The 13,114-nt window shown below is 33.3% G+C and overlaps 1 protein-coding gene across 1 annotated transcript; it reads left to right on the forward strand.

The window, feature by feature from the left end:
- Positions 1-282: 282 nt before the first annotated feature.
- Positions 283-9,291, forward strand: LOC106712772 (cytoplasmic dynein 1 light intermediate chain 2). Its single transcript, XM_045686857.1, has 9 exons — positions 283-466; positions 715-905; positions 1,283-1,486; positions 5,241-5,452; positions 5,772-6,001; positions 7,050-7,161; positions 7,312-7,452; positions 7,903-8,177; positions 8,849-9,291. The coding sequence occupies exons 1-8, from the start codon at positions 393-395 to the stop codon at positions 8,155-8,157; spliced, it is 1,419 nt and encodes a 472-aa protein (XP_045542813.1). The 5' UTR covers positions 283-392; the 3' UTR covers positions 8,158-8,177; positions 8,849-9,291.
- The last annotated feature ends 3,823 nt before the right edge of the window (positions 9,292-13,114 follow it).

A 13,114-nucleotide genomic window follows, 5' to 3' on the forward strand; every position in this document is an offset into this window, starting at 1 on the left:
TTATAAACTGTAATTAATTACTAGGTCTAAAAAGTCCCTTAAAATACCCTTTATTTAGCCTCCTTTTTATTCTTTCTTCTATTTTTTTGGGCGGAGATAGAGGTGAAGATTTGCTACGGTCATTTGGAAATTCAGAGGACAAGACAGCAAATCATGTTAATTTCTTTCGGAAACGTCTCATTTTCCCATATTTTATTTATACAAAAAACATTTAAATAATATGTACTTTTTTAGAATTTCCTAGCGAAAGCAGTGTTATGTTCCTGTTTTAATATTTATTGTCTATCTATCTTTACTCTATCTGTCTGTGGTGAGAGTGACGTATGAACAGCCGAAACGAAAACGAAAGAAAAGCCCTCAGTGCCGTTGTTATCTTCTAAATTTCCTGAAGAATGGAGACAAACGGCCAGGCTAATGGGCTTAAATCCAGAAAGAAAGACAACAGTGATGGGAAGGACAATTTATGGTAATGGTTATTTGTTATTTTACGAGTAACATACAGCATCCATGTAGGGTATCCAATGTGTCACACCTACGTGATGTCAAGATTCTTACCTGAGAACTATATGACCTAGCTGCGACGAACACCTTTTGTGTGTTAACAAGCACTAGATTATTCACTACAACATTCCATTCCACACATAAACATGTCGACTTCTGTGTGTGAGGTAATATGTTGTCTTCAACACAATTACGGTGAATGTCTTTTTCCAGGTCTGCGATTTTAGAAGAAGTTCAAAACCAGGGTAACACGAAACTACCTTCAAACAAGAATGTATTAGTTTTGGGTGATAACGAAACTGGTAAAACCACACTCATAGCAAAGTTACAAGGTGTTGAAGACCCAAAGAAAGGGTCAGCCCTGGAATATGCATATATAGACGTTAGAGATGAATATCGTGATGGTAAGTACGTCTTTATTATGACAAATAACATTCTTATTAGAAAATGAAAACAATTAGTGATAATTGTAAATGAAGATTTCAATGTCCAAAACAAAAAAACTTTAGCTTTTGAATCAACACAATGTAAATAAAACTAGTAGTATTGTACTCTTTCCCAGTAAAACTGGCAAATGGACACAAACACAATGGGATATAATAAAGATTAAAATAAATAAACATTTGCAATCATTTGAAATAGAAAAATGTTGTTTATCTTTTGCAATCCCTTGTGTGTGCGAAATAATAAAACATAATTTAAATGCATCATTGAATTGTTAAAAGTTAACTTGAAACTTATTATGTTACTTTAGAAATGTCTTAAATATTCCTTGTTTTAGACCACACAAGGCTCAGTGTATGGGTGCTGGATGGAGATCCGGGCCACACAAACCTGCTCAAGTTTGCATTAAACGAAGACACATTCCCACACACCCTGGTCATATTCACAGTAGCAATGACCACACCATGGGGCTTACTAGATCAACTACAAAGCTGGGCGTCAATGCTCGGTGATCATATAGACAAATTAGATCTCACACCTGGTAAGTAAATAATAATTTGTTATTAAAAAATAATATTATTTCTGACAGATTAAAAATATTTTCTTATATTGTTTTTTTCCTATGAAATTGAATTATAATGATGGCAAAGTTGCTAGTGCCTCATACTCATAAAATACATTAGTTATGGTTATTATGAAAAAAAAATGTCTACAGTCAAAACCGTTTATAGCGACATCGTTTAGAACAACATACCGGTTAAATTGACCAAAATCAAAGGTCCTGGCTGAATGTTATTACATATCTTTCCTATTAATACCTGTCACCGGTTGTTACAACTATCGGTTTTTACGACTCAATATGAGTAGTCCCTTCGATGTCGTTATAACAGATTTTGACTGTATTACCATTAGCACAACTGGCAATACTATTTCTCTGGATAATTTTGTTTTTAACAAAACCATTTACATTCATAATGGTAAAGAGAGGTAACTCTAATTCTGAGTAATTTGTTTTTAAAGTAAGTATATGTTATATATTGTGTTGCTTATATCTATCTATCGATATATATAAAAGAAAGTCGTGTTAGTTACACTATTTATAACTCAAGAATGGCTGAATCGATTTGACTGAAAATTGGTGGGCAGGTAGCTTAGAACCAGGAAACGGACATAGGATAATTTTTACCCCGTTTTCTATTTTTTTTAATTCCGCGCGGACGTAGTCGCGGGTAAAAGCTAGTATATGTTATATATGCCTATAAATGTTATGGGTGCATGGGTCGTATTTGTTGTTGGTATAAATACCATTTGAAGTTACTAGCACAAGCTTCACACTTTAAAACAATATTTTTTATTTTATGTAAAAGAAGTTCTCAGTTCATCGTAACATAGATCAACTTTGTCCTCTTATCTCTTGAACTTTCATAGTTATATAAAGAGATGTATATAATATTCACACATTTATTGAAATAATCCTTGATCACATCATATCGACGCCCCCACCGAATATTGCAGATGTTTATGGGCGTTGATGAACACCTTGGTGTTCCCGCTGCTCGTTTGCCCCCTTCTCTTATAAAAAAAATAAAATAAAATTAGTATGATAGTATATTTTTTAATTATGTTTATAGTTGTTGTAATTTTGTGTGACTGTTTTGTTTGTTGCATGTTGAAATTATTTTTTTAGGACATTTTACAATCTAGACTTATCTTCTTAACTTTGATTTAATCTTAAAATTTATATTGATAATACTTAAATCTGGTTAATTTGAAAATTATAATTTTTGTGCAAAAAATCGAAGCTTTATATTTTTTATTACTAGTTTATAAATTCAAAGTTATTTACAAAAAGTTATTATCACTATTTTATAATGCGTTGTTCATTTTACGATGCAAATATTTCCGTTATTATAAAAGATCCGGATTCCGATGTTATACGATAAAGGAGCTTAAAGTGAAAAGCTCTAAGTTCAAAACTGCTCGTATTTTATGCTTGGGTTTCAATGACACTAGTAGAATATTAAGGTCCTCACATAATGTTTATTTCTCGACGCTGACTCATTCTATTACGTCAGTGACGTCTTGCATAGCTTACCGTCGGTTTCTGAAACCTAAATCTCTGGTTAAAACATATAACTATCTCTGTTTTTTCAAAGATAATGACAGGGATGACGATATGCTTCGTTTAGTGACACATTGCCGACAGGTTATATGACCTTTGATCTAAGTATTAATGTGTTTACGCATGGCACCTGAGATGTTATTTTATTAGACAATCGAATACAATGTCAAGTTCAAAGTTTACAAATTATTTACAAGCCTTTCAATGATAAAGCTGGACTTAAGTAGGGCTACCAACTTAGAGTGATTATAGACCCGAACATTGGCGGCGGAAAACTTATGTTTCGTATCACCCTGACTTAGTAATTGGTTGTCTAATCCGTTATTCTGGTCGAACCCGAAGTAGTGGCTTACGCCAACTCTATTAATTGGTTCAAAGATCGATTTTTTAGCGTACGCATCCTATAGAGTCTCCCCGTGTTGGTCTGTCTGTCTATACGTACTATCATATTATTGATTCTACGTTTTAAATTTATTATTCATATAAAATATCCTCTTTTTCAATATATTACCTATAGGCTGCTACAGGTAATACGAGTTTGACTAAATAACTGACCTTATACGGCTTCTAAAGGTCACAAACACCTGCCGTCCTTTTTTTTTTCGGATATTTAGGTCAGGTGATTAAACGTTAATCTAACAATTTGGTATTTCAACAGTAGATAACAATATTCAAATTCAAAATTATCATCCGATGTCCTTAAAATATTATGAATAATCTCTTACAATCTTTTTTTTTAACGCCGATCATAGTTTCATTTAATAACCAAAACTAACTTCATCTAATTAAAACTCATAGACACAATTAACACATTAAGGAAACGTTACAATTACATCTTATTAGAATAATTTATTTCCAGTTAGTGAGCTTTTTAATCTTTAACGGGTTTTCTGTTACGGAAACAAATGTAAAAATGGTATTTTTCTCAATCTTAGCTTAGATTTCACATCAGCATTTGTTTGTACTTCTTACTTATATTATAAATGCGAATATTTAGATGGATGGATGGATGGTTGGATGGATGTTTTTTTGAAGGTATCTCCGGAATGGCTCATCAGATCTTGATAAAATTTACACAGCTGCCTAATTACGTTTTTTAATTCCGCATAGACGGAGTCGCGGGCGACAGCTATTATTATAATAGATTTAATTATCTATATATATAAAAGAAAGTGGTGTTAGTTACACTATTTATAACTCAAGAACGGCTGAATCGATTTGACTGAAAATTGGTGGGCAGGTAGCTTAGAACCAGGAAACGGACATAGGATAATTTTTAGCCCGTTTTCTATTTTTTATTCCGCGCGGACGAAGTCGCGGGTAAAAGCTAGTTACAAATAAATTAAATAATTTGACTCCAGTTAAACTCTTGTTTACTTAAACACCCTATTTACGTGAACTATTTTTTGTAAAATAAAAACAAAATAAAAGAATAGACATAAGAAAATTCTATAGAAAGTTTAAGCTTTGAAAATAATTCATGAGATTGTTCGAACTATGAAAGTGTCGATGTTTTCAGGAAAGAAAGTTCATCACAGATTTCGTCCGTACTTAAATATTTTGGCTCAAAGTTAGTATGTAGCAGACTGGCGGGTGCCACGCTCTCATCTGCAATTAATTTGTGAAAGTACACGGCCGCGGGAAATGACCGTTGCTGTCAAATTTATACATATATACAAAGATGCAATACGTTTTTTTATTAAAGGAAACAGAATAGCGAACGATTCTTTTTTTTCATTACTTTATAAAACTTTCACAGTATTAATAATTCAATCTTAACGAAGTTGCTAGAAACTAACAAACAATGCAATGCATATCAGGTGCAGTTTATGACTATTCTGGAATTAATATTTATATTATGGTTGTCAAAGGAACCATCTCACCCTACACCACACTATAATTAAAACTTGACAGTTAACTACCAGAATGACGTCACCGTACTCGTTGATATCTCCAGCTCCACAGTTATTACACGCAATGATAGTTTATACATGCATCACTATTGAGGTGCAGTTTGTAAGCGAATCTTTACATCTAAGATATTCCCTATTCATGTAGCCTCAAAGGTTGATTTTTTCACTATCGAAGGGCTCAAGGGGTTCGACGGAGGTACCATAATTTTGGGATGGTTGGTTATCTGTACACATTCTGTATCTTAGCGTAATATTTGCAGAACAAAGGTTGGAGAGTAAGAAGGCACAGACGCAGAAGTGGCAGCGGTACACGGAGCCTGGGGACGAGCTGGAGCCTGCCACGTCGCCAATGAAGCGATCCTCACGCAATCTGGCGGATGAGCTGGTGCACTATGATGATGATGACGCGCCACTGCCAGAAGCCGTGCTCACAACCAATCTAGGACTAGATATTGTCGTCGTTGTAACTAAGGTAAGGGCATTTGTTTTGAAGAAAGGAATAACGTAAAGGTGTAGCAGACTTTAATTTAATTCACATTTCGTTGATAACAATTGCATTAAATTATTTGATAAATTCTGTATCTACTTTCCAGTGTTCTTTCTGATATTTTGTTTAAAGTTGTTTGCATTGCATATTAGTTAATATCTTACCCCACATGTAATGCCTGCCGAAGTCAAAATCATTAAATCCTCAATAAGGAAGACCCTTAGTGTGGATTTAGTATAGGAAATTTAGCTAATGACCATAGTCTGGGTGTGGTAACAAGTCACCAATGATGTTCTTATGTCAGACGGACTACATGAGCACATTGGAGAAGGAGCACGACTACCGCGACGAGCACTTCGACTTCATGCAGCAGTGGGTGCGCCGCTTCTGTCTGCAGTACGGCGCCGCGCTGTTCTACACCAGCGCTAAGGAAGACAAGAACTGCGACTTGCTCTACAAGTACCTCACTCATCGGATATACGGCCTGCCATTCCGCACACCCGCGCTCATTGTTGAAAAGGACGCGGTTCTCATGTGAGTATTTTTATTTTGTTTTTTATATGTTGTTTATTGTTTAAAATTAACAATGCTGAAGGATAACTTCTAATTTTACGATTTTCACAAATCTCTTGAAGGGTACCTATGTATAAGTTAGGGGAACCTACTGAAAAGGGGAAATGTTTAACGCGCAATAACGGAATATATTGCGTCTAGACAAGGGGTGAATAGACTTAGATGTTTGGTAGTTGATATAAATGTTTTTGTAGAAAAAGAGATCGATAATGTATATCTTTCTAGAATACGACTATATTTTGTAATCAAAAATATTCTATAATGTTTACTTTTTTATATACTTCGTGCGACCCCAATTCTAATCGTAAGGGGATGTTTATTAACCCCTGGTCAAGCCCCTATATATAAAATGGACGAGAACGAATAACTAATAAACGAGACGTATTGATATAGAATTTAAAAATCCTGGATAGAAACATTGGCATTGCGTTTTCTTAAGTGACAAACTTTGTTTTAATATGTCATGTCACACCGCAATTTAATTTAGTGTGACTTTCTGAGACCAAAGTCTGTATGAAACTTGCAATCTTTAACAAAACAGATAACAATAATGTTTTACACGGAATTTATGTCTCAGAAACCCATGGTTAAAATCCAGTAAATGTTGTGATATATAAATAATAGTAAAAGGGGAATTGCATTTGTATTGAGGCTGCATTGTGATAGAAGTGACTCATTTGGCGCATGTTGATGTGACTCATAGATCGATACTCCGCTCTGCGGTCCAATGCTGAGATAAACTTATTCCGTATATTTTCTAACGCATATTTCTAATTATACCATATTATATTATGAAAATAAATATATGTATTAAACAAGCTTTTGACCACGTCTTTACACTGTACCGAAATTTCATCTAAATTCAGTACAGTCGTTGTGGAATTATTTGGTAGCAAACATCAATAGGCACAAAACACGCCCGTAAATCAGAAGGGTAGAGACATCATACATACATGCTCTGTTTTTCGTATTTATAAAATTAGTAAGATTTATTTTGTTTATTTCCCAGTCCCGCCGGATGGGACAGTATGAAGAAGATCAGTATATTGTACGAGAACATGCAGTCTTGCAAGCCAGACGATTACTATCGCGACATCATCGTACAACCAGCCACAAGGAAAGTCAGTATTATTTCTTGTTTATATGTGTTTGTGTGGATTTCCATCCAAGGTTTTTTTTTGTCTGAAAATGATAAAGGATGATTGTTTTTATAAATATTTCGTCAGTGTAAACCTACTGTGTATTGTATTAATGTTGTGGTGTGTGGTTAGAGCGGTGGTCTGCGTGAGGCGGAGGTGTGTGCGGAGGACGAGCAGGTGTTCCTGCAGCGTCAGTTGGCAGCGCTGCAGGCTGGCACACCTGCACCTCGTGCTGACTCCCCACTGCGCGCCGCGCAGCGCACCGCCGCACAGGTAACAGCATTAACACATCTGGTTTATACTTTTTTTTTTGGATTTTAATATCTTCATCATTGACTTTTTTCCATTTAGGCTGATTGAGTTCATAGAATCAAAAATATTCTCTCTAGACCGCTCGATTGGTTCGACAAAATACATTTTCTATTGTGGCCAATCGGGTCTAAAGAATCAAAAAAAATGAAAAAATCTCATTGGTCCGATTTATTCTATGTATTTAATCGGATCAATGGGAAAAATATTTCATTTGGCTGATTGGTCCAATAGAAAAAATGTATTTTAGAGTAACAAAATTATGTTTCGATGACATAACTAACATCTTATGACTTATTAGCATCCTTTCAGATGAAGTCAAAATGTCATGAAATCTATGACGGACTGCATCAAGCTTGTCATGTCTTGTATTTGTCGTGATCAAAAGTGTATGTACATTGTACACTGTGACAGTTGGATGGCACAAAGATCAGTATGGGAGGCGGCACTCCCGGCAACGAGGGTGTGCTGGCGAACTTCTTCAACTCGCTGCTGTACAAGAAGACGGGATCTCCTGGTGGTGTGGCGGGAGTGCGGGCAGCTGATGCCTCTCCCGCAGCAGCAGCAGCCGCGGCGAGATCTGACGCAGCCGCTGAGCTGGACCGCCTCACCCGAGCCAAGCGAGCCCCGCATCCAGCACCACTGGACCTCAACGCCTCCGACTGCTAGCCTCACACCGCTCACACACGGTCAATCTTACTAATATTATAAACTAGCTTTTACCCGCTCCGACTCCATCCGCGGAATAAAAAATAGAAAACGCGGTAAAAATTATCCTATGTCCGTTTCCTGGTTCTAAGCTACCTGCCCACCAATTTTCAGTCGAATCGATTCAGCCGTTCTTGAGTTATAAATAGTCTAACTAACACGACTTTCTTTTATATATATGGATGGATGGATGAATGGATGGATGTTAGAAGGTATCACCAGAAAGACTGCATGTATCTCGTTGAAATTTGGGATGGATGTTGAATGTAGTCTGGTAGAATACATAGTTTTTTTTAATTCCGCGCGGACGGAATCGCAGGCGAGAGTTAGTCTACACATTTTAATAAAACTGGAGTGTTTATATGTGATATCGAAAAAAAATCTTACACAAGATGTATTTCTGTTGCTGATGATGAAATGTCTGTCTGTCTGTTTATACGTCTGTACCCAAGGACTCTTTTGTTTAGAATAATCTACGGAATATCTGGACTGATTTTGACAGGACTTTGACGGGAAGGTAGCTGATGAAAGCAGACATTTTATCGACTACTTTTTTTTTGGCGCTGGTGAAGTCTCAGGCGACCGTTATTATTTAAAATAAAACCAATGTCTACTTCTTTTAATTAAATTTTTATTTATGTTTTAATTTCAGATTACATTAGCGAGCGAACACGAACTCAGTCTAGCTCCGGCTCCTCCTGTGAGCGACGCTTGCGCACCGCGCCAACAACTGTTTCAACTTTACTCTATACATTGCTGGCTTGTACTTGGTTGTCGAGACGTCGATGATCTCACGCATCGATGTAACTCGAACACATCTGTCATGTCTGCGTCGTGGTGTCGCTTGCAACCGTCGTGTGAATTCGCGCGCTGCCCTCGCGCTGTGATTGGTCGGCCGATCGCGACGGACGATGGCTATTGGTGGAAATTCATTGTGACGTCATGTAGCGCGGTATCGCGGCGGACGTGTCAATATCGGCAAAGAGTGATTATTAAATGTATTGTTTATATAAAGGATTAGATGTAAATTTAATTTTATTAGGATTTGGGCATTTTCCTCATAACGAAATTATTTCATATTTATACAGCGAAAGTTATAAAGATAAAAAAATACAATAAAATATTGTTAAATAGTCCTGTCAAATATTAATGAAATGACTCATAATAACTAAAGTTTTTAACTTATTTTACTGACTTTTAGTTATGCGGAAAATGTATCTATATCCTATAATTAGAAGGAACTTTGTAATACATTACCATAACACTACAGTGATGTCGAAAAAGTGGAAATTATTTCCTATTTCATAATTGTTTTATTTGTTTTTAATGATATTAATTAAGTATTTATTTAGTTAGCCTCAAGTGTACGTGATTAATAAGATTATTTGACGGCAACAATACGTATTTTTTAATAATTTTTTTTAATACAATCCAAAATGGCCGTCATTAACATTTTGTATACGGACGAACCGTCATTTCTGTGGTAATACATTTTATATACTAATATAAATAATTTTTTTCCAACTGGTAATATATGAAATCTCTGTACTAAGAAACAGAAAAGTCAGGTACAAAAATGTCTAGATCTAATGTTAACCACAGTCAGGACGGGCCTTCTGTACTTAACTATACTAAAAATGGTTCAGAATTGAGATTAGACGAGTTCCAAAACAACGTGATCTTCTGTAAAGACTGGCCGTGCGATATTCATTATTTAATAGTGGGTTTCTTAGACCATTATACCCCATTTAAAACATAATGAAATGTTTAATACGGCCATTTTGGTCTCAGAAACCCACGGTAAGTCACTGTTTTGTACAAAACTATCGTATTCCATTATGAACAAAGACAACAGCGTTTGTAAACAAAATAGAACCACTTTGATATGGTAACACTGTAAAATCTACCTATTTAGTAGTATTTCATCTTGACATTTGTGTGTTGCCAGTATTCATGTTTGAAATTTACCGAGCTAATGTTTACGCGTACAAAATTGTGATATTAAATCCGTTGCGCGTATTATTGCGGTCGGGCAGCTATACTTTGACTTGAATTTTTTTAATTTTTTTTTTATTATTCAATATTAGTTAATACTAAATAAAGTAATACTGTATATTATACATAGATAGACCCTCACATGTGAAAATAACACATTCGATATTTCAAGTTGGTTTTAAAGCAATCGATAAGTCATTGGATGATGACTTTTCGTAATTGTGTACATAAATACCTATAGAATTAAAAAAATATATATATATTTCAGTGTCTTCGATTATTCGTGTAATTCGATTATTTTCATTACACAAATTATTTTGGTTTATAAATACAAAACTAATATAATTTTTGTTACTTTTTTTATATCAATAATAAATTTTGTTTAATTTGTAAGGGACTATCTATGTTTTTTTATCAAAACAGTTATTTTCCGTATTATTCATTCGCTCGGTTCACTCTTATATAAATTATTTACTGAAATTAATGGTGACCTTTATTGTTGCTCTTTGTAGTCGAATTTATTTATTTTAATTCATTAATTTCTTCGGGAGATTATATTTTTATATCTGGCCACATTTAATGAAAAATGTACGATAACGAGTGTAAATTTTTTTTTGTAATTCGAATTTTTTTTTGTGGTGCAATACAGAACATTCCAAACATGGTTTGGTGCTTTTAAGTAAAATTATCGAATATAATCTGGAGTTTTATTTTTTAAATATCTTGCCCGTTCGCTCTTTTCGTTCACAAAATATCGGTTAGTGATTTTTTTTTAATGTAAGCACTAAAGGTCACTATTATAAAACAGGTTATAAATAAGAAAAAAAAAGCACATTTAAAAGACCACAGACCATATCGTAGGTACTTAATATAATTATTAAGCTCTCGTAGCTTGGAAAAAATAATAATTGAGGAATATTTTTGCGGACGCTTAGCTTTCTGAATACAATTCCTAAACTTAGGTATTTATAATTTTTTTTTTTTTGGAACATTTAACTTATTAACTTGAGTAATATAGTGTAGTTGTAAAGTAGTATTTAAATTATCTGACAAACTTATTTAGGTTAGAATTTTTTAAGATTTTTTTATTTTATTTTATGGCAGCTAATAAATTCTTAATGAACATTTAAATAATAATAGCGAATTTATCTAGAAAAATAGTATATCCAGTATTCATTTCTAAACACTAAAACTATAAATATATTGCATATAACAATATTGTTTTGTTAAAATTACATCGAACTACAAAAATACGATAAATAAGTTTGTCAAAATTAAAACTATATTCAATTTATTATAATTAATATTTAATTGGAAAGTTTTACCAATTTGTTTATGAGTGTGCAAAGAAGGAAAGCTATATATTTTTGTAATGAGGTCAAGAGTGGCTAAACTGTATCGATGGGTGTGTTTTGTAAGTGTTGCCACACTGCGGGATAATTTTTTTCTACCAGTGTGGATCAAGGTGTATGACAAAATTTCTTTATTTAGCATAGCGCTAACTTATTAATATAAGAATAAAGTGGGCATAATGTAATCGTACGTAGGATATTATAATTAATAATATTGAATTTAAAAAAAAAAATATTTTGGGTACAAATTACTCGAAAGATGTGTGGCATCAAACTAAATGTTTAAAAATTTTACTAAGCCATCATTTCACATGGCTAGAAACTTTATAATGTATTGAAAAATAATTTTTAGTTTTCATTTTATTGCTCATATATTTTTTTCTCTTATATGAACTAGTCAAATTATCATTTCTTATAATAAATAGTTTTCATCTTTTGTTGCGTCTTTCTCTGTGATATGCATTAATAGAACAAAGTGGTATTTTCCTCTCTTATGATTAGCCACTAATACATTCAAAAATAGACAAAAAAAACAGTTCTTTGTAACATTTTTCAAGTGTAATTTGGTAACTTATAATCAATGGGCAATTTTAAAAGCCCATTTTTAAATTATCATAAACATTTATGTTACGATATTAATATTTGAAATGTGAACTATCAAGTTTTATCGCTCAGTGCAAAATGCAATTTTGGTTGTAATTATTGTTTCTTAATATATAAAGCATAGTGATATAGTAATAAATTGTCAGTGGTTAGTTTTTTACGCTTTCTTAGATTAGTACATAAATATTTATGATGAATCTTATATATCGTTTATGATTAAAGCTTAATTTTATCATTATATAGCTACGAACATTATAATATTTATGTAAATACAGTCAAAATCTGTTATAACGACATCGAAGGGACTACTCATATTGAGTCGTAAAAACCGATAGTTGTAACAACCGGTGACAGGTATTAATAGGAAAGATATGTATATAACATTCAGCCAGGACCTTTGATTTTGGTCAATTTAACCGGTATGTTGTTCTAAACGATGTCGCCATAAACGGTTTTGACTGTATATCAATTTGTATTTTAGAATATGTAAAGATATTATTACTCTATCATTTTTAATTGAAACGTACCAGCCACATGTTCTTACTTACACTTGATAAAAATTATTTTAATATTCTATCTTGTCATGCGTTTCTAACTTTAATGATATTTTATGTCCGAAATAGTATGTATAAAACACATGTTATATGTCCTATATCCTATAAAATCATATGTGTTTACATTAATTATAACGTATAATATCTGAATCATGATGGTGTTGATAGAAATATTATAATATTCAACAAAGTGTCCGCTCAATTCATACTTATTATTACATTGATAACATTTATATATTTTCCATTCAATAACAATGGGTATTTGACTCACTAAGTTAATTTAATAAATAAAAAATTACCGAAAATGTCTTCTTTAATCAAAGTTATGCACAACATGGACGCAATTTGTGAATTTTATTGTCTATCAAACAATCGGTTTGATTTCATGTATTGTAACAAAGCACTCGACTCCGT

The sequence above is a fragment of the Papilio machaon genome, chromosome 1, assembly GCF_912999745.1.
Source record: "Papilio machaon chromosome 1, ilPapMach1.1, whole genome shotgun sequence".
NCBI classification, from domain to species: domain Eukaryota; kingdom Metazoa; phylum Arthropoda; class Insecta; order Lepidoptera; family Papilionidae; genus Papilio; species Papilio machaon.

Bases quoted from the DNA above. Each gene is read 5' to 3' on its own strand.
- LOC106712772 (XM_045686857.1), top strand. From the start codon at position 393: ATGGAGACAAACGGCCAGGCTAATGGGCTTAAATCCAGAAAGAAAGAC. The intron at 1,487-5,240 runs GTAAGTAAATAA...TAATATTTGCAG, and splicing joins CAAATTAGATCTCACACCTG to AACAAAGGTTGGAGAGTAAG. The intron at 6,002-7,049 runs GTGAGTATTTTT...TTTATTTCCCAG, and splicing joins GAAAAGGACGCGGTTCTCAT to TCCCGCCGGATGGGACAGTA.